A 23138-nucleotide genomic window follows, 5' to 3' on the forward strand; every position below is an offset into this window, starting at 1 on the left:
TCATTGAGCAGCACCATACCTCTTGCCTCTTCCTTGCCCAGTCCCCTCATGTGACCCCCCCTCCCCTGCCTGCTGTAATGAGCAGCATTGCTGGTTTACCAGCAGGTGGGGAAAGGGATGACTGGCAAATGAAACTACCAAAGCCTGTGATTTCTCTGAAGTGTACACTGCACGGATGTACAAGATGCAATCTGTTATCCCCACCTAAACCTGCCTTTTATGAACTGTTGTATCTTACGGTTACCAGATTTTTTTCAATGAATTCGGGGACACTTTTATTTATTTATTTGAAGCTGAGTAGCAACAGGGAGTCAGTAGTGGGGATGGTGAGGCAAAAGACCCTGGGCCCAAGCACACATGCATATTGTATAAAGGTGTAAAGCCCTTCTTTCACACCCTGTGAAACCCAAATGTGCAGTTTTTTTTAAAAAAAACTGGGCAATGGCATGCTGCCTACCCGTGACTCCCAAGCCTTCCCCGATCTCCTTCCCCCTTTGTTTTGACAGATCGGGGAGGCTCGGGAGTCACGGGTGGGTGGCTGTTGCCCAGGAGGGGCCAGCCTGGTAGTGCAGTTGGCTCTGGCTGGCTTCAGGAGCTGCTTGCTGCCGTGGCACAGGAAAAATGGTGGGTGCCACGGCAGAGAGCAGCTCCTGAAGCCAGCCAGAGCCAACTACACTAACAGGCTGGCTCTGGGCTGCTGAGTCTGCTGCTGCCACGTTTCCCGGGGACAGATTTGCAAATCTGGGGACATTCCGGGGACAGAATTTGTGCAGGGACAGATTTGCAAATCCGGGGACTGTCCCCGGGAACTGGGGATGTCTGGTAACCCTATTGTATCTGCTTTCTGTTCACATCCCCAGTGGCGGAGCAAGCCGATAAGGCGCCTGGGGCAGCGCACAAGCCCTGCACCCAGGGATGGGGCCAGCCACCCGTGGGGGCAGGGCCGGCCAGGGCAGGACACTCTGTGGGGCCTCCGAGAAGTCTGCCCTACAGCTGAGGGGAAGGTGGCAGGCGGACCGTTTGGGGCAGCGTGGAGCTTGCAGGCGCTCAAGCCACCGCATCACTCCCAGGAGAGGCGTGTGGCTCGGGCATGCTGCAGACCCCGTGGTGAGTGCCACCTGACATTTTGTCACCCCCCTCAGTGGTGACACCCAGGGTGAACTGCCCCTACTGCACCCCCTTCCTTTGCCCCTTCACATCACCTGTCTTGCATGGCGCAGCTGTACCACCTAAGTGCCAGGATGTCCCCTAGTAGAGTGTAAACAGTACAATTACAAAAGGAACATTTGGGCATTTACATCAAAGCAGAAAAGTCAAGGGTTGGCACACATGTAAGCAAAGCATTAGCGAAAGTCTTTAATTTCAAGCTTCGACAAGAGTCTGAATGCTGAAACACTTCCCTAAGCAGCTCACCATCTCCTTCTGTTTCATAATTGCATTTACATAACAAAATAATAAGTCTAATAAATGAAAGATAGTTTTCACACCTCATAATCAAGGTCCAAATAATTGAATTCTCCCTTTGCATGAAAATGGTGAGTGTGTTTATCAACTGTAAAGTTCACTTGATTATTGAAATGTTCAATGAGGACTGAATGCCAATGCTGATCATCCAATAGGCTACCCAGAGTGATATTAACCTGGGCATCAGCAGAATATATTTTAGCATCACCTTCAAGAGGAGAAAAACAAACTGTTAGGTCTGTTGGAAGAAACAATGAAGACAGTGAACTTATATATATAGTTAGTTAGTTAGTTAGTTTAAAATAAGCAGATTACTATGTAGGTGTGCAGTATGAATTTGCACTTGATACCTATGTTGATGAGCAAGGAAAGCTTTCCGTTAACTAATGCCAAGGTGATGTGATCTCCATTCTGTCCTTCTCTGTGTAACAGAATCCCATCTCTTTGCATCGTTTTGAACTGCAGAGAAATTATGTCTTTCAGTGCTGTGGTGGATTTGGGGTTAAATCTGTAGAGTAGGAAACTCTTCCCATCAAAATCTGCCACATCAGACCCTAAGAATAACACAAACAAAACAGTCAATATATATATATATATATATATATATATCGAAAATGTACAATCTACTCTTTGAGTGGGAATTGAAAAATGAAGTAATAAAAGAAACAACAATAAAGTGGTCACAAGATCTGGGCAAGACAATACATTTAGATAGGTGGGAAAAATTATGGAGTGTTGACATAAATTTCACAACTTGTTATTTGATAAGAGAAAATATAATGAAAATGTTGGTACCTTGCCCCCAGTAAAATTGGCAAAGAGCTATAAAAAAATATTCAAACCTTTGTTGGAGATGTAAAGCAGAGGAGGGAACAATGTGCCATATGTGGTGGGGGTGTAAGGTGATTAAACAAGTTTGGACCAAGATACATGAAGAGTTCAAAAGAATATTTAAAAGCACAATTCTCAAAAAGCATACCTGTTAGGCTTAATAACCAACAATATTCCCAAAGATAAAAAGAATATATTCCTCTATGTGACAGCAGCGGCTAGATTATTAGTGGCAAACAAATGGAAAACAGGAAAAATACCAGAATTACCAGAATGGAGAATTAAGATCTGTGAGTTTATGGAGATGGCAAAATTAACGGCATCAATTAGGGGCTGTCCCAAGCAAAAAAATTAAAAGAGAGTGTGTGTGTGTGAAGATATATATGAAAAAATATGGATATAGAAATTAAGTTTAACATAAACGTAAAAGGAAAGACTCACAAGGATACAAGATGACAGTGGCGTAGCGTGGGTTGTCAGCACCCGGGGCAAGGCAAGTAATTTGTGCCCCCTAACCCGTGGATTTGCGCCCCCTAACCCTAACCCCCAGATGTTGCGCCCGGTGCGGCCGCCCCCCCTGCACCCCCCACGCTACGCCACTGCAAGATGATATTATAAAGGATATGACTATTAAGTATAAATAACTGCTAACACAACAAGAAACAATAATATAAATGCCAATAAGATATCACATGGGTGAGGGGAAGTTGGGTGGGGGGGAGGGAAGTAGAGGGTGGTATTTGGGAAATTATTGAGAATGTGATATGAAAGTAAATTGATTGTGTTTGTAATTTGAATTATTTTGAATGATTGTGGTTGTAAGTTTTTTTCCTAGTTTTTACTTCTTTTTCTGTCAGAAAAACTTTAATTTTTTAAAAAATAAAAATAAAAAAGAGAATAACACAAATAAAGGATCTCTTATGATGGGTTGCCAAGAAGAGAAACTGTCCCCCCACCACTTGTGTGATAATCATTTAGCAAGTATGAGAAATCCCAAGCTATTCTATAAGCATCATATAAAAGCTAGAGTTCTGTTCCTGTATCTTGCAGCAGCATGGTTCTTTGTAGAACAGAGGAGAAATGTGAAGGAACAAAGCTCTGGGATATCCTCCCCCCCCCCCCCCCCGAGCTAGAGCAATAACATCAACTGGTGAAGCGCCACCTGACAGACCTCCTTACAGCAGAATGATGTGATAATGAGATGCCCAAGTGTTTATGTTGTTTGTGACAGATTAGAACAGAGGAAGTCAGAGGATGGGGGGAAATCAAGCAGAGGAACCTACAGAGCTACCTAATGCCAAGTCAGATCATTGATTCATCTCGTCTAGCATGTCCAACACTATCTGGCAGTGGCTCTGAGGCAATTCAGGTAGGAATCCTTCCCAACTCTACTGGAGACATGAGGGATGCAACCTAGGACATTTTGCACGCAGGACCTGTGCTGTACCAATGAGGTACAGTGGTACCTCGGGTTAAGAACTTAATTCATTCTGGAGGTCCATTCTTAACCTGAAACTGTTCTTAACCTGAGGTACCACTTTAGCTAATGGGGCCTCCCGCTGCCTCCACACAATTTCTAAAATTCCTAAAGCAAAGTTCTTAACCTGAGGTACTATTTCGGGTTAGTGGAGTCTGTAATCTGAAGCATCTGTAACCCAAGGTGCCACTGTATACAGGGGTCAGCAAACTTTTTCAGCAGGGGGCCAGTCCACTGTCTCTCAGACCTTGTGGGGGGCCGAACTATATTTTGAAGGGGAAAAAATGAATGAATTCCTATGTCTCACAGATAACCCAGAGATGCATTTTAAATAAAAGGACACATTCTACTCATGTAAAAACACACTGATTCCCTGACCATCCGTGGGCCAGATTTAGAAGGCGATTGGGTTGGATCCGGCCCCCGGGCCTTAGTTTGCCTACCCATGCCCTATACTTTCAATTTCTTCAGTGGGGTTCATATTTCACAGTAGCAGTTTAAATTGGTGACACCTCTTCTAGGAGAGTCTTTGCATCCAATCAAAGTGAAGACGTGCAGTCAAAAACCAGTATTTCAGAAGGTATCACTATACAGCTGGGAAGAACAAAGGGGGTGGGAGAAGGTAAGAAATTTCAGTGGTTGAGAGCGAGGGGGAGAGGGGAGAAGTAATTCAATTAAAAAAACTCAAAGGCCTGCTCTGCTCTCATCGTGCCATTCTGCACTCATTTCGGAGGGAAGAAAGGATATAAATTTAATTAACAAATAAAGTCATTAACCGGGGGGGGGGGACCCCACTGTATTTTAAGAGCACTTGTGGCTCTGAAACACCAAGGCAAAGCAATTACCTATTCCACATATATGAAATACTCTTATTGACAGAAGAGGTAGCAATGATTTCACCATTTAGAAAGGTACTTCATTTCTCATGACACATTATCTAGTCCCTTTCAAGGTCATATATATATATCCACTTGGCTGGAAAGAACAGATTTTTGACTAGTAATATAAAACAGTATCTGTCACAATCTGTTACAGCCTGACTTAGAACTACAGAAAGGAACAGATAACACTCAAGTCAAGCTCATAGTGTATTCATGCTGCATAAGTAAAGAAGACAAAGGAGGTGGTAATAGTTCTTGAGAGATACACTTATGAAATAAATGAAGATGTAGCAGACGGCCAATAATATATGAAATCATTTTCCAATTCATTGAGTGTCCTCTTCTAAGTCAATGGAAATCTGCTATCTAACTTTGCTTAATTTGACAAAGAAAAGGAAAAAAAAAACGCTCTATATTTTGGAAGCAAGCCTCTAAGAAGTTCTCCTCTGCAGGCCCCACTGAAATGAACCTGTGATCTCTGAGGGATTGTGCCTAAGCTTCTTGAAAAGTTATCCATTTTGAGTGACTCATAATATTTTTAAAAAGCCATTAATATTCAGCAGAATCGCACCAATTATAAGCAGAAGGGCCTTGTTTTGAACTTAAGCTGTCAGTTGGTTTAATTCTCAGTTCTGTCACATAAGATGAGTAAGTTTTACTTTGGTAAGGACAGTTCAAGGGAGAACACTAGGACTCTACATCAATCACGTTTTTTTTTAATCAGTACATTTCCACTATGAAAATTAGACCACTAAAACGGGGGCATCGAGCGAGTAACAAATTACACGTTCAATCGATTTTAAATGTGTTGCCACCTATCCTTTGACAGAAGACAGCAGATAAATAAAAAGCAATCAATGAATTCATTAGTACTGATAGTTATTCGTAATCCCTACGCCAGCATCCCCCAAATTTGGTTACCTTCAGAGGTTTGTGATGTGGTATCTGGAGGTTCCCAGGTAGGGCAATTCCCCCCTATCATATCATTATCATTATTAATAATTATTTTCTTTACCTCAAACTCACATAACATATATACCTATATGATGAACAAAATCTCAATTGAAATAACTTAACAATGAAATCAAAGCAAACTACATAAAAGAAACAGAATGGGTTCATGCTGTTTCTCTACTATTCACATTGCACAATCTGTCATCTTCTACATTAATTTATTCAAATACACTTTTGAATATCATCCTTACTGGGTTTTCTCTTTTCTGATCATCAAATGATAAAAAAATAAATATGCATTTATTTACAGAAATAAACTTTTTAGGAAAATACAAAGTCCTCCCCCCTTTCCTAAGGATCATTTCAAGTTTTGTCTGAAAACCATAGAAATATTTCAAAAAGCAAAATAAGCAATGATTTCCAAGACTCTGATAATCAAGGACTGATGTTTGCCTCACATGCCCTCCTTCAATTCTAGTTTGCTAGATAACTCTTAACTACAAATAAAACAACCCTCAAAACCTAAATTGCCCAGAGCAGTCTCTGGAGATGTATGAAGGCATTGTACAAGTGTGAATGGAAAGATATTAAGTTCTGCCATTTGTGTACTGACCCAACCAACCAACCAACCAACCAACCGAAACCTCTGTCTTTGCCCTCCATTCCTCCTTTCCTTCAAAAATCAGCACAAGAGTCTTTGGTAGGGTGGATGCAGGTTGATGCTCCTACAACTATTTCTTTATTATTTTATTTCGGCAATTTGTATGTTGCCTTTTAGGATCATCGTTCTTCCCAAAGTGATTCACAATTGAACAATAGAAAACAAAATTAGCTACGTGTACTGGACATAGAAACGTGCCCCAAACCATTTCCCATCACATAATTAAGAAGAGAAATGACATTAGAGTAGATAATTTTTGGTGACATTGGTTTGGGTGTGGTGCAGGGCTTTGAATGTACGGTGGTACCTTGGGTTAAGAACTTAATTCGTTCTGGAGGTCCGTTCTTAACCTGAAACTGTTCTTAACCTGAGGTACCACTTTAGCTAATGGGGCCTCCCGCTGCTGCTGCCACCATGCGATTTCTATTCTCAAAGTTCTTAACCTGAGGTACTATTTCTGGGTTAGCAGAGTCTGTAACCTGAAGCATCTGTAACCTGAAGCGTCTGTAACCCGAGGTACCACTGTACTTGTTTTCTGAGGAGGCTGAGGGATGTTTGTCAGTTCCTTTCCTTTCTTTCTACAAACCATCTCACCAATATTCTGTGCTCTGCAGCCTTTCCCAGTGTCCGCACTTCAATTAAAACCCAGGGGAAGACATGATAATGTAACACTACCCATGGGCCTTCCCCCCCCCCCAAAAAAAAATCAGGAAATACAAGCAGCCAAGGAGGCTGGAGGCACTGGGGAAAAGTTTATTGGCAAGCAAAGCAGATCACCCTCAACCACCTTGTAATACCCAAGCTAGCTCAAAATCCGAGAGCCTCTGGAAGTCTAAAGAAATTCTCAAATGCCCCGAGAAGGAGGCAGAAAACAAATGGAAGTCTCCTTCACAGGGGAAGAAAACATTGGCGACATCAACAGATTTTGGCACAGCACTAGTTTCCTTTCACACAAAGCTCATCTCATGGGAGACCCTCCCTGCTAGAGGAATAGCGGACCACTCTGCTTCCGGAATGCGTGCATTGGATCTGAAGCGTACTTGGAACAGAAAGCCTCTCCTCCTCCCAGAGGGGAGGTGGTGTGAGCAGGAGCTGTTCCCGCATCAGCAGGGGGTCGTATTCAGTCCCCTCCATCATTTTCCCAGCTGCCGCGACACGCCCGTCAGGCCAGCCAATAGGGTTGGCTCGGGGGTGGGCTCTAGCCGGATTCAAGTGCCTGCAGCATCCCTGCACCTCATTCTGTTTCCTGGAGTCGTCGGATCACTTGCCCGTCCTCCCTTTAGGTCATATTTATGCTCTTGACATTGCTATGGACTTTGGTTGGGTTGGTTGCCCTGGTTGCCCAGGGGGGCTGGTAGGAATTTTGTATCCATTTGGCAAATTGGCACCAGCCTCTTGGTGTCTCGCCTACCTCATAGCAAATCGTCACAACTTTTCCGGTATTGGCAGTTAGGCATTGGAATATGTGTTGTGAGTTGGTGGGCGGGGTGTGGCCATCACCTACCCCTCCCCTTTTAGGTATTCCATTAAAGGAATCTGGCGGTTGTGGATCCTCTGCGATGCCCTGCTGGTGGCTAGGGCCATGGCACAACCCCCGGTGACATCAGGGGAAGCTTCCAGTTGTATTTGCATCAACAAGCTCCTCCCACTGGTTGTTAACCTTCAAATCCCCCCCCCCTCCCGCTGCACGGGGTGGGGTCATATATAGGTTGCTTGATCCAATGCCTAAGCCAATACCACTCACATGCTGTAACCAATAAAGTTGTGGCCTTCTTTAGCCCATTAACCTAAAATACATGTGTCCTTGTGTCTTATATACCCCTATGCAGGTTGCGGGTCCTCGATTCACAATTGCTCTTGGCCTGAATGGCTGAAGCCTGCCACAAACTCTTGCGAAAAAGGAAGCTGTTGCGAAAGTGCTTGCTCAGAACTTTTTGGCAGTGCCTGACATCAAGCTTCACCTCCCGTTCCTTACCCTGCTTTTCTTGCTCTGCTTGCCCTGTGCCCTTGTCAACGCAGTCCTTGATCCCGCTGCCTGATCTGAATTCCCTACTGATACAGTGTCTCGTAGATTTCCTAAAAATAACATCCATGACTCTAATCAGGCAAATGTTTCTCATGCCCCAATGAGTTCCTGACAGCCTGAAAGTCTCCCCTAGTTTGAGAAAAGTGACATTTCACTTCATAGCACAGCTGTGGAAGACATCACAACTGCACGCCGTACCGGACTGCTTGAACCACTTTGCCGGAGAAAGGGCGATATGCTCCCGCTCGCGGGTTCTCCCCTCTCGCAAAAACAACAGCATCCCTTATACAACTTTGCGAGCAGGTTTTTTTAACACATTCCCTTCTTTATTCCTCCTTCACAGTTCCGGTTGCTGGGGTACCTATCAGCTGTTTTAATAATAATGATAATTAATAATTTTATTTTTTGTACCCCGCCCAGCTGACCGGGTTGTATTTGTAAAACTTCTTTCAGAACAACTTTCTATTCCTTTTGCCTTGCCAAATCAAAATTCTGGTTTTGCATGAAATCCGGGTGGGGTTGGAGAGCAAAAGCAAAGGGAAAATAGCAGGGGGGGTGGCTTCAGAACTGGGTGGAACCTGAAAAGGGTACGTAGCAATTGCAATGTATGGATAATGCAGGAGATTACCAACAGGGGTGGTAATCTCCTGCATTATGGTTTGTGAGCAAGGCTGGGTGGGGTTGCAGAAAAGGAGGTTGGAGGAGGTAAAGGAATGGAATCATAGAATCATAGTTGGAAGGGACCCCAAGGGTCATCTATTCCAACCCCCTGTAATGCGGGAATCTCAACTAAAGCATCCATGACAGATGGCCATCCATCTGGAAGTGAAAGTAAGAGTGGGTGCAAAGCAGATACAGTGGTGCCTCGCAAGACAAAAATAATCCGTTCCGCGATTCTCTTCGTCTAGTGGTTTTTTCGTCTTGCGAAGAAACCCTATTAGCGGATTAGCGCTATCAGCGGTTTAGCGGCTATTAAAGGCTTAGCGGCTTAGCGACTAAAAGGCTATTAGCGGCTTAGCGGCTTAGAAAAAGGGGGGGAGTGAAAAAAATCACAAGACTCGCAAGACGTTTTCGTCTTGCGAAGCAAGCCCATAGGGGAATTTGTCTTGCGAAGCGCATTGAAAAACGGAAAACCCTTTCGTCTAGCGGGTTTTTCGTCTTGCAAGGCATTCGTTTTGCGGGGCACCACTGTACAGAACAAAAGAGAGAAGTGGCTTCAGAATGGGGTTGGGACCAGAGCGGTCTTTTCTATTGGGCTTAGTGGTGCATTGCGCCAGGGCGTCGGTCTCTCAGGGGCGCCCCAGCGAGTGGGGGAACTGTGTGGCTTTGCTGGCGGCCTCCCCTTTCCCTCCCCTTTCCCAGCTGTGCCTCATCAACCATACAGCTGGCAGGCGTGCAGCTTGCCTCCCAGGCCTCCGCAAGAGTAGAGCGATCCCAGCAGAGGCTTCGGAAAAGGTTGACAACTCTGGGAAATGGGGGTGTGGGGTGTGCCAGAGGGATCTTTGTACCACGGCACCGGATATGCTTAAGACAGCCCTGGTTGGGATGGTGAAAAACAATTTTAGTAGTTGCATGAGGTGTGTCAGGATGCTATCAGCGGTGCCCGGCTAGTTGCCCAGGAAAGTAGAAAGACAAGGAAAAGTTTATTACAGTCCTTTTTTTATTTCAGTCTTTACAGAGAGAGGCTATAGAACCCAGCCTCTTGGATGATGGCATTGTCCCAAGTGAATCTCCACCCCCCTTCTCTCCCACTTCCTCATTCAACACTTCTACGGGCGCTGCTACGTGTCCTCTGTCTTTGAGCTCTTTGCTCTCCCACTTTTAAGGCTCGCTGGATTCTGGGAGATGGTGGGTTGCCCTGTGCCCTATTTTTCCAGGACACATCCTCTTTTTCAGGGGTAAAATTTCTTTCGGGGTGGATTTTTTAAATTTGCCAAAATGTCTCTGGCTGTACTTTCTGGATGAGACATAGACGTAACTGGTGGTTAAAGACTTGCTTTCCTCTTCTCTTCTCCTGCCCCCCACCCCCAGCAATATATCACACTTTCTATAGCAGACGTATAGTAGGGATATTTAAAATCAGAGTTGTCATCGTGTCCTCTTTTGTGCTCTTCAAAATATGGCAACCCCACAGAGCTAACTTGGGAACTATGCATTTGTATTCTGTTTCACTTAAATTAAGATTATTGATATATACTTCAATTCATTATATGGTGCAATTGACCTCAATGTGCAAATATCAAGATAATAATGGGCGGGGTAGGGGTTATGCTGTTAGGATACAGAACTCTCATACAAATATTTTTATTTCCATTAAAGGCCAATTAGCAGGATTCCCCCCCCCCCATTTAGAATGCACCTGTAGATTTCAATTATGTGATTCATCTCAAAGAAAAGGCATCACTTACTGTAAGCACAGCCATAGACCTCGATCCTCATTCCAATCCTGCCATTGCGGTTCCAATCCAAAGGGACAAACCGCAAAAATCTTGCTTTGATGGAATGTTGGAGATTATAAGTTACCACAGTGTCTGCATTGGTGTTTCCTGAAAAAGCCTGAAAAGGACAATTTAAAAGTCAGCATTTGCTGTATGGCTTTATTTCTTAAACCTTGACATGGAAACATTTCCCCCTTGTACGCTCTGAGAACCTGTGCCAAAAGCTCAGTGAGGTGTAACGGTACTCCTGTAAAATGTCTCATTGCGTAGATATAACCCCAGACTTAGATCTGGTTCAGATGATCACATTAAACGGAGTTCATGTGGTTGAGAACACACCACAGTGAACATTCTTGGGTTTCTACCCTCTCCCGCTCCACCTTTCAATATGTGTGCAATGGACGAGAGGGAAAGCTTCTACTTTCACTGTTAAGGGCAAAACATAACTATCATACAATGGCGAAACTCAGGATACTGTGGGTTTCTTCTAACCAAAGTTAGATGACAAACCAGAATCAGAAACCGTAGCTGAATCCCACTGGGTTTAAACTATCTTTGATTAGAGCAAACCTTCTAACTCAGATGTAACAGAATTGTGATTTGTGAATTTTCATTTACGCATGAATGAGAAGGAGTGGGTGAAAGGAAGATGTGAGCCTTAGGTCATGCTATGGTTTACTTGATCACCTAAGATGAAAAACAGAATATGGTTTTTTCCCCTCTGAAACATGAAAGAAACATTCTTATTCTGCAAATCTTTTCTTTTTAAAAATGCATTGATGTCAATGGGAGTAGGACCACGTCCACTCTCATTTTACAGTTTCTTTACTATGTGGCAGTAAAGGAATGAAGCTATTTTGTGTTTTATTTTTGGATTGTAATGTGATTGCTTTTTGTATCAGTTGATTTTCTGTCTGGAAGTGTCAACTTTTCAGCCTAGTTCATTTAACCTAACACTTAAGTGAAAAATGAAAATTTATGCAAGAAAAGGGTGACGACAGTGATTTTCCAATAGAATGATGTGTTAGGACTAGAGAGAATGGCATTTTCAGTTTCATAATACTGAATTCTTGCAAAAGAATGTTAAAGGGGGTGTATGCATGAGAATGTGGCTAGGGATCCACACAGCCCTCCTGTGTTGCCACACAGCAACTTTTTCTCTATCTATACACTGCTTATCTCTGTTTCTATTTCCTTTGGCAGCTAATTGTTGCTAAGTGTTGAGAGGAGAAGGAGCAGCTACCAAGGAGAGATAAGATAAGCAGAGATAAACAATGGACGGCTGGAGATGGGTGATCCAGAGCTTCTGCTTTCCTGTGTGCTTATCTGCAATCCTGTTTGTTTTCATTGTTTTTGGCGGTGAGTTCCAGCATTCTCAGCAGTGATGCTTACTTTTGACATAATAAATGTAGAACATAGTCAGGTTTGAACAGAGGTTGCTTAATTATCCTTGATGCCTTTTTGCCGTGAATTCCAGAGGTGACAATGAACATTGCTTATTTAAAGCGCACATGCATTGCTCTTGCAAACAATATGGCTTTATACTTTTTATGTTCTAACACATGCAAGTGTTTTCCCAATTGCTCAAATGGAAAGAGAAGCTCTTTGGCCCAGTGCAGGTGGTTCCCCACCACAGGGCACCAAGCCAAGGGGGGACAATTGAGAAGATCCATAATTGAGAAGATCCATTTGGGGGGACAGAATTTTGCTCTTGTTCAAGGTACAATATTACAAAAGATTACTAAAGGCTGCCCATGATGCCAGTGGGTGCCATGGAAATGCCTGCTTGCATGGGAGATTAATAATAATAATAATAATAATAATAATAATAATAATAATAATGATGATGATGTTCTTCCTTCCAGATAAATATCAGCTAACCTTAATAAACTTCCTATTTGCATCAAATTCAAAAGGAAATACTTCAGTCCATTTTCTACTCATAACGACCAGTTCCATTGTCTAAAAATGAACTATACAGCATTGTTCTAAATATTTGTTCAATATATGTGAGAGGCATTTTACACATTTAGAATTCAATTGTTCATTGAATAAATGCTCAATTTAATCACAAAGTAAGAGTATCTTTTCATATGAAAATCAATTTGCGATTCTATGATTTAAATTATCATCATCTCCAGTATGTTTCTATTGCCGCAAAAGCCACTTGCAGGCAGAGAGTGCAATTATTATTATCTAAATGAAACGAAGGATATGTTTGCTAATGCATATGGTACTGGCATTTCTCATTCCATCTTTATCATGCTGCAAAACTGGGTTTATATAGCTAATCACATAAGTACCTATAATATCATAGCACTCTCCACCCCTCCCTTCAAGATACTAAAAATCACTGAACAGCTTGTGAACGTGGCTGTTAGTGCTAACCTATAATGCTAATAGGTGTTAGAACTAAATCTTTAAAGGCAGTCAGTTGCAAGTCTTAGAGTCATGCTACTACTCTGAGTGAGGACCGCAGACACACAGGAAGAACTGGAGGCTAGTCTTTTATTGGCTCCCTGGAAATGTCTCTGGCAAGAGATTTGAGGGGTGCTGGGAGACAGAGCATTTGTTATTGTCTCTGCTGCTGCTTGCATTTTTGCTGCTCACTACTATGAGAAACAGGACGCGGGTGGCGCTGTGGGTTAAAGCACAGAGCCCAGGACCTGCCGATCAGAAGGTCGGCGGTTCGAATCCCCACGACAGGGTGAGCTCCCGTTGTTCGGTCCCTGCTCCTGCCAACCTAGCGGTTTGAAAGCACATCAAAGTGCAAGTAGATAAATAGGTACCACTCCGGCGGGAAGGTAAACGGCGTTTCCGTGCGCTGCTCTGGTTCGCCAGAAGCGGCTTAGTCATGCTGGCCACATGACCCGGAAGCTGTACGCCGGCTCCCTTGGCCAGTAAAGCAAGATGAGCACCGCAACCCCAGAGTCAGCCACGACTGGACCTAATGGTCAGGGGTCCCTTTACCTTTACTATGAAAAACAATTAACAGTAAAAACATTCTGTTCATACCAAGAGGACAATTAGTATTTTTCCACTGATCTTAATTCGGGGAGTTGGAGGAAAGGGAGTTCACCTAAAATTCTATTCCCCCTCCCCATTTTTGCACCTTCCATAGTTTATTAGAATTACTCATGGTATCATGGTTTTAAATTTTTATATTTAAATACTGTACAACTAACCGTTCTCTTTACCATACTATGGTCTTATTCTCTTACGAATGTGGAAAATTTACAATCCTACCAAACCTCTCCTTTTAAAAGAAAGGCCTTGAACCTGCCATGCACTCCCACAGAGTTGAACGCCACTAAATTATACAGACAGAATATTTACTACACTTCAGAGTGTTAGAATACAATCTGTCGTGTAATGACACAAAGCAGGTACATAAAACATGTTGTCTTTGAAAAGCAGTTGGTGTTCCACATGCCCAGCATAAAAGCAGATGAATTGATAACATCGTTATCATCACAGTTTTGAAATACAGTGGTGCCCCGCAAGGCGAATGCCTCGCAAGATGGAAAACTCGCTAGACGAAAGAGTTTTCCGTTTTGGAGGTGCTTCACAAAACGAATCTCCTATGGGCTTGCTTTGCAAGACGAAAATGTCTTGCGAGTTCCTGTGGGTTTTTTCCCCTCCCCCCCTTTTTCTAAGCCTCTAAGCCGCTTATCAGCTGATCCGATAAGCCGCTAAAAGCCGCTAATAGTGCTAATAGCGCTAATCCGCTAATCCGTCAAGGGTAGTTCTTTGGTACTACTCTGAGTGTTACCTTTGTCTGTTCTTTTTAAGCCGCACAAGAGTGACATACAGTGGTGCCTTGCAAGACGAAAAAACCGCTAGACGAAGAGAATCACAGAATGGATTCTTTTCGTCTTGCGAGGCACCACTGTATGTCACTCTTGTGCGGCTTAAAAAGAACAGACAAAGGTAACACTCAGAGTAGTACCAAAGAACTACCCTTGCTGCAAATATGTCTTTAGTCAGCCTACTGCTTCTGGCTAATAATTTCATCCCCAAAACCAAATGCTGAAACTTATTAGTGCTGTTATAATCATTCTACAGTCCCAAATATAAAATAATCATTCATAAATGTACAAGGCAAATATATATATAAGTATACAAACCACATGTCTGAAATAGTACAGGAGAGCAATCCTGAAGTCATTTTGATTCTCCCAAACCATTCTGACTCTCCCAAATTGACCTCAACTATTTCTCTGCAAGGAGGAAGGAAATGGGAAAGTCTGTTTGCATACCTGTCGTAAGCGCATATTTGTGTACGAATAGGGTGAGCCTGTGACCTGGATTCAGGAGCTAAAGCATTTACCATCACAAAAGAATAGCCAGGCTGCCCAGGTAAAGCAATCAGTGACCATTAACAGATATCCTGGCAAACATGAGTTCTGCTGTAGACCGCCTCCTGTGATGTATTTCTGCCCCCTTCTGTGATGTATGTATGATGTTTTGGGAGGTGGTCTTGAGCTACAAGGTGGGCAATTTCAAAAGTCTATATAAGGGCTTGTGCGCCATCGTTTTGGGTTCCTCCTCCCTCCTGCATGTGGTGAGTGAGGACCCTGTTTCAACAGTTATGGTAATAAAGATCAGGCTTACTAGCTGCTTTGCTTCTCAATATTCTCTGGCTGGCCTCTGTTATTTTATCCTACTGATAGGGAACCCACTTAAAGACTCTATACGGGCTCTTGGATACTGCATAAGGGGAAAGGAGCACGTTATTTTCTTATAACGGTGCAATAAATAAATCTCTACTTTGCATGGAACTCTTGTTAATTCCAGTGAGACTTGGACAAGACTTGTACCCAATACATTTCCCCTTATTCACACAAAACAATATGGAAGTAATGATCTAAAACTCATATACTTGGAATTGATAATCTAATGACCTAAACTGTGCTGATCATACCACAGATTGACTAATTTAATTTTATGCTCCCTACACAACAGCCTTGTGACAATCTTTATATTACATAACTCAGACCTGTGTTTGTCTGAAATCTTGTGTACAGGGACAATTCTTAAAACTGTTCAGTTTCAATAGGTTTCAAACAGCCAGGAAGAGCAATCCAAACTATAGGAGGCCAGTATAATTTATGTCAGGTAGATTATGCCACTGCAATTTCCCCCTATTCAAAACTCAATTCAGAAGCTGGGCTACCGCAGGCTGAGTCAAACTGAGCCTGGGAAAACATTAAAAATAGCTGAGCTAAGTCTCTCCCTGCCCTGCCTGGCCCTGCCACCACACCCATAGAAAGCTCCCTTTTTTTCTGGACTTAACCCAAGCTCTACTGAGCAGGGTTTGGCTGAGCCAAGATGAAGGACTTATATCTCCGTGGTATATCTCCGAAAGAGCCAAGTTGAAAGACTTCAGCTGGCAAAGCCACAGCTGATCCCAAACTCAGCCAGAAACTCTACTCATCCTGATGGATTTTGGATTTGCTCTGCTCCCTATTCAGAATTTGGTTGATCTGATTGACATCCTATGCCCTTTTAAAATGTGGCCCTTTTCTTTGTGGGGGGGGGAGGGGTGTTATCGGGTTGTTTTTATTTTGATTATATATATTGTGGTTTTTATGTTGATCTTGTTCTGTGAACCGCCCTGAGGCCTCTGGGTATAGGGCAGTATATATATTCTAATAATAATAATAATAATAATAATAATAATAATAATAATAATAATAAAGCCAAAGGTTTAGCACCTCTGGAAATAAGCAAACCCAGCAGGTTGATCATAATACTTCTCAAGTACAGCATCCCCCCAAAAAATAAAAAAATGGCTGTTATGTATCACAAAGCAAAAAAGGTAAAACTGAAAAAAGGTGGTGAGATCTAATGACTTCTGTACAATGTGGTATATCCTTTTAAGCGGTAATTCATGCATTTCTGAATCATTTCTGAAAGCATTACATTCAATAATCTCTCCTTTTCTTTGCAATTACTATTGAATTCTGTGACACTTAAACAACTTCAATGAAACACATTTTTTCTTATGAAAAGCAAATGCTTTTTTTCAATAAACAGAATTGTCAGAAAAGTTCACCTAAAGCGATATTACACTATGATAATGGGTGTTTCTGTTCAAATAAAAAGACCAAAGCATTTTGAGGTAAACAAAAAAACCATTTGGATAAGAGTGGCAGTATTTCTTAGTGGGGCTCAGAAAATCATTTTTTCTTATTTTTACAGCACACAATCACCATGGTAGGCTTCAGAAGGAAAGAAGAGATTTCCCTGAATTGACTTTTGCATTGTCAGCCAACATAACTCATTACTTAGACATGGTCAATAGGCTAAAGTCAGGCATGCTTGTATTTAAGAAGCTGTTAATTTTGAAAGCATATTGTTGCCAATCCATTTGGAAGTGCAATTTCACACAGCAGAATGACTATAGATTTAGACAGATAGCTTGCATGCCATATTTTCTACTTGAAGTTTCCTCACCTATGACCTCATGGCAGAACTGCCTCATCAGTATCAATCTTGCTTCACTCCATCATTTTTCTGATGACTGATGCATCACCTCCCAGAGATGCTTGAGGAATTCAGCAGTTTTGAATTCCTATATGAAATCACTTGACCCATATGTTCAGATCAGAGCATAGCCATGAATCAGGTTTCACATTTTTGCAGTCCAGTTCTCAACTCTTTTAAGTACAAAAATATGCATCTAAATATATATTTTGAGAGATCATTCACATTTAAATATCCTCTCTCTATATTTATAAACTGAACTTTCATAGAAAATATAGCAAGGTGGTATGCAATGTAAAAACAAATACTACAATAGCAAAAACATCTCTAATGTATCAATGCAAACACCAGTGGCTTACAATGTATCAAATAATATCAAAATTATGTGAGTGTGCGAGAGTCAGGAGCTCAGTTTACACATTCTTTTTCAGATCTTTTTGGACAGGGCTGAACCTTGGAAGATAATCAGTTCCTTTGTAAAAAGAATAATTGCCTAAATGTTTACCTTTTAACAAACTCAACACTTGTTTGTGTGCCAACAGACAACCCTGAACCATCATAATCCGTTCCCGGATGCTTTAGAGGGAGGAAAACCCCAACCGATTTTTTCTTGAGTCAAGAGGCAGCAGACTCCAAAGTAAAAGTGTGGTCGTTTCTTGAGCTATCAAGCTCACTCTATGGAATCTTTCGTTCCCACTGACATCAGAGGCACAATTGATGGTGACACGAGAGAGAGAGCTTTTCCCATAGCTGCTCCCATATTGGGGAATTCCCTCCCAAGAGAGGTTAGATTGGCTTCCTCTTTCTTATCTTTCCACCAGCAGGCTAAGACTTTCCTGTTCAGGCAGATCTTTGAAAACTAAGGTGTAGATGTAGTAGATAGGTAGCCGTGTTGGTCTGCCATAGTCAAAATAAAAAAATTCCTTCCAGTAGCACCTTAAAGACCAACTAAGTTAGTTCTTGGTATGAGCTTTCGTGTGCATGCACACTTCTCATACCAAGAACTAACTTAGTTGGTCTTTAAGGTGCTACTGGAAGGAATTTTTTTATTTTGACTAAGGTGTAGATGGGTTGTCTGGGGTGTTAGGTGAGGGGTAGTAGGTAAAAAAGGTAAAGGACCCCTGGACAGTTAAGTCTAGTTTAAGGCGACTCTGGGGTTGCAGCATTCATCTTGCTTTCAGGTGTTTGTCCACAGATAGCTTTCTGCTTCATGTGGACAGCATGACTAAACCACTTCTGGCACAACCATGACAGTAACCAGAGTGCACAGAAACACTGTTTACCTTCCTGCCACTGCGGTACTTATTTATCTACTTGCACTGGTGTGCTTTCGAACTGCTAGGGTGGCAGGAGCTGAGACAGAGCAACGGGAGCTCACCCCGTCGTGGGGATTTTAACCACCGACCTTCTGATTGGCAAGCCCAAGAGGCTAAGTGGTGACACATTGTGCTCCTTCTGGGGTAGCTTGCCCATGTTTTGTCCTCACCCTGCACTCAGCTCTCACTTGTGGCTCCTAGAAGCAGTCACCATGTGACAGCAGCCACACACCAGGAATGGCTTCAACTGGCCAGCTAAACCAGGTGGGGGTAGCTGGTGGGTCTCAAACGCTTAGTGAATTAGGGACTTCCCCTGCATGCAAAGCCAGACTCGGGTGGATGAGACCAATAGCAGGTCCAATGATCAAGAGTGTGGTTTCTGCTCGTGCTGTAGAGGGAAGTGAGGGGCAGATGGAGCTAATCATCTTGGGAAAGTAGTCCATCTAGGTGAAGGAAAACTCGGATCCTAAATCTCTGCTGCCTTATGGGATATCTTGGGGAGAAGATAAGGCTAAGGACCTGGACACAAATCCAGAATGGAATCCCTAAGATAGTTGGGTGGTACATTGTACACCTCCTTCCAGCAACTCCTGCAGCCAAGCTGGTGCCAAATTCATTGATCTGCTTTCCTTTGGACCACATAAGTGAGACCAAGGGAGGAGGGTTTTGTCATATGGGCAACCCTGGGATTTCATATTGCCCAGGGTTATGTCATCAGGCGGTCACTTTCGTGTGGCTAATGCATCAGTTTGACTTTATCCCTGGAGGTGTACTCCATTGTCTCTTGAGACACATGGAACCCAAACAAGATAATGTTGACCAATGGGCCAGTGGGTCAGAGCACACTGTATTTTAATGCTGCCTCTAAGTGTACTTTGATGTGTTTTAACTACTGATTTTAACTAGACTGTTTTTATTGCTTTGCATTTTATAATGATATTTTTTAAATGTAAACTGCTTTGAATCCCAGCTTGGGAAAAAGGCAGAATATAAATGAATAAGTAATCTATCACAGTGCAAGTGTGATATAAATGAATGGTTGAGCCTAACATACCAATTAGGAATCCCCATCTTGATGCTTTTATTGCATCTTCTTCACTAAGCGCTAGATATCAACAGCCCTTCTTCTGTTATTGATAATGCTGCTAATTAACGTGGCTTACTCTTCCTAGAATCTGGGTGGCACTGTGGTCTAAACCAGGGGTCAGAAACCTTTTCCAGCTGTGGTGTTGGTCCACCATCCCTCAGACCATGTGGTGGGCCGGACTATATTTTGAGGGGGGAAATGAACGAATTCCTATGCCCCACAAATAACCCAGAGATGCATTTTAAATAAAAGCACACATTCTACTCATGTAAAAACATGCTGATTCCCAGACTGTCCGTGGGTCGGATTGAGAAGGCGGTTGGGCCGCATCCGGCCCATGGGCCTTAGGTTTCCTACCCCTGGTCTGAACCATTGAGCCTCTTGGGCTTGCTGATCAGAAGGTCAGCAGTTCGAATCCCTGTGACAGAGCTCCCTTTGCCCTATCCCAGGTCCTGCCAAGCTAGCAGTTCGAAAGCACGCCAGTGCAAGTAGATAAATAGGTACTGTTGCGGTGGGAAGGTAAATGACGTTTCTGTGTGGTCTGGCACTCGTCCCGTTGTACCAGAAGCGGTTTAGTCATGCTGGCCACGTGGACAGCTCTCTGTGGACAAATGCTGGCTCCCTCGGCCTGAAAATGAGATGAGTGGTGCAACCCCATAGTCCCCTTTGACTTGACTTAACCGTCCAGGGGTCCTTTATCTTTTACCTTACTCTTCCTAGAACTTGTCTTATCATGATCTTAGAACAGCAGTGAGATACAAAGTAAAATGATTTGTAACCACTAGAGGTCATTCTGGTACACCAAGACAGGCTTGCTTTACATGAATCAATATTCCTATTCATAAAGTAATATTTTCCCTTTGTTTGCACCTTTCTGCATTGTCAATGCCATAATGACAGCAAACAAAACACACAAAGACCTTAGGTGGCCAGACTCCAGAGATGCATTAATGCAGGAGAGAACAATGCCTGCAGCTGAAATATTACTTTTTGCTTTCCCTGAAGAAGTTCCCACAGCAGAATAGACAAGGGCTTCTACTTTCTGAGGCAGACGTGAAGCAAATATAGCAAGGAAAGCTCCAGCCACATACATGGTTCTCTCTTTATGTGCATGTGTTCCTTGTTTGGACCTCAGCTGACCATCCATCTTAAAGTTTGCATGCACAAGCGGACAGAAAATTCATTTATTCATTTCATAAAATGTTTACACCATGGGGGGGGGGCTTCAAACCTCAATTGGAAGGAAAGCAACACAAGCTATGGGCTTGTCAAAGAAATAAAGAGGGAAATCTTATCAATCCCCTTGTCATGACTGGTTTGGCTCAACATCCCTGTGTATGAAGTGAACTTATGTAGTTGTTTCATACTTAGACGAATTGGTCCATCAGCTTAGCATCTCTACTCTGAATTGTGTGGCTTTCCTGTAGGCAGCCTAACTCTGTCCCCATTCCATTTTCGCTCAATCCTACGTCTGCTCCATCACATTTTGTGCAGATTTTACTTTTAAAATTTTAAAGATTTTGTATGCACTTCTAAGATAAAACACATTTTCCCGTGCTTTCCTATGCAGTCATCGCTTTAGAAATGTATTCTGCATGCATTTTTATATAAAATACATAAGTTGGTGTACACTGCACATCGAAGCTGCATTGCAAAACCCAAATGAATACATACTCTGAATGGCAGCTGTGTTCCAATCTGCAAGCAAATCTGGGAGAGTTGGACTGCGTCAATGTGCCGCGAACAGCAGAACAAACAAATTCAAATTTAATCCCTATTCTCAGACAGGGTTTTTTCTTGGACAGGAATATTTACCAACCCTGCAAGGATCCTTGGTATTTTGAAACCTGGGACAAAACTCATGCCTTATCACACTACACTTTCTCCCAAACACAGAGATATTCTGTTTCTACTCTATAGAATGTCAAATTCAGTTACCTTGTCATTCAATTTCAGATAGTTTACTGCTACTATGGCTTGCCTTTATCAGTTTGTTTTGCCCTTTTTAATGGCCGTGGTGAATTTTTCATACTTCAAATAATAGCATGTTTTTATGTATCTGAGGTGCTTTCTGTTTCCTACCAGTGGTGTACTGAATGCGGTGCAGATGAAAGGAAATAATGCATTCATTTAAGAAAGCAATGAGCGATACATACTGTTTTATGATGTAAGGCTAACAAAGTGCCTGTAACCAGACCAGATAATGATTGGGATGCTTATTTCTTGATAGGAATATAAAAGAATAGGTGGAAATTACTGGAGAACACTGTATCGCACACAGTTCCTCACTTTATTCTGAAAATGGAATTAAATGACCAGAAAGAAAGAACCTCATTAAATATGCAACACAAAAATTGTGATGGAAATGGTTTGTAACTCTAACGTCCAGAGGGTCACAGGCAATAAAATAGTGCAATAAAAAAGGTTTCATATTCAATTTATAGCTGTAGCCTAGCATTTATAATGCAAAAGATTGAGCTTCCAAGCAAACAGCGGTGTGTGAATCTTTTTGTAATTAATTCATTATGCTGAACTTGCAATGTTGGACAACTCAAAATATTAATAGTAATCATAACAATATTTTGCATTTGCAGAATAGGCCAAGAAAGTGCAGGGAATTAATTGCCTGTTGGAAGAAACACACACACACACACACACACACACACACACACAAACACACACGTGTGTGTGTGTGAGAGAGAGAGGGAGGGAGGGAGGGAGGGAGGGAGATTCTTCCTTCTTTGGGAAACAAGCCTTTAAATGAACTATTATCTTGCTGACTCTGCAAGTATTAGGATGCAATCTTATGCACCTTTGCCTGGAGGTAAGCTCTATTGAACAAAGTATCATCATCATCAAGCTATGTTCTGGGCAGATCTGGAGTGATGTAGCACCACTGAGGTAGGCCAATACTTCAACGTGAGCTCCTTGACTATACAAGTAACCTTGCTTGAATTTTTGTTACCTGGATTGGAATGAGCACACAGAGATGGATTTAGGGGATTGTGACTGGTTCAGTCACACTGGGCACAGAGCTTCAGGGAAGACCCAGGGGGCAGCACAACTATGAGGTAGAATGGAAGGTGAGAGGCAGACGGGGCTAAATTTTGGTGTCACCCAGGGTGCAGCTGAAATTTGAGACCCCCAAATCCACCACTGGAGCACAGCCTGCAATTAAGCAAGATTCCCACTTTGATTCTTCCCTATCTGAACACGGGAGCACCAACCGTCTTCATTTCTCATTCTAAGATCTCCCACAAGAATATCTATCTATGGAAGGGGAGAATAGTGGCAGATGCAATGCCTTCAGAACTCAAAAAGGCAAGGACCAAGGATTGCAGCAAACTGTATATGTTCCAGAACTTGTGCAGTTAATCCAGAAAGCAGACAGAATCCAACCGAGGTTGGGACAATACAAAAAGGTAGCAATGGTCTTTATGGTGCAAAATGAAAGCTGTGTAAATTGGTTGTCACACAAATTTCTCTATTTTCTGTAGCTTTCAGCATATCCTTT

General features: G+C 42.5%; 1 protein-coding gene across 8 annotated transcripts in view; it reads right to left on the minus strand.

Moving 5' to 3' along the window:
- CNTNAP4 (contactin associated protein family member 4) overlaps window positions 1-23138 on the minus strand; it is a gene marked incomplete at its 5' end in the record, with an annotated part of 260718 nt that overhangs the window by 94740 nt on the left and 142840 nt on the right. For 7 of the 8 annotated variants that reach the window (XR_014516919.1, XR_014516920.1, XM_083464785.1 and 4 more), the window contains 3 exons: window positions 1488-1672; window positions 1815-2018; window positions 10703-10850. Coding sequence is in view for 5 of the 8 variants with exons in the window: in XM_083464785.1 (XP_083320911.1) it covers window positions 1488-1672; window positions 1815-2018; window positions 10703-10850 (537 nt within the window). The remainder of the gene's footprint in view (window positions 1-1487; window positions 1673-1814; window positions 2019-10702; window positions 10851-23138) is intronic. The other variant, XM_083464789.1, reaches the window with a different exon arrangement.

Source organism: Podarcis liolepis, assembly GCF_965112155.1.
Source record: "Podarcis liolepis genome assembly, chromosome: 11".
NCBI lineage: Eukaryota > Metazoa > Chordata > Lepidosauria > Squamata > Lacertidae > Podarcis > Podarcis liolepis.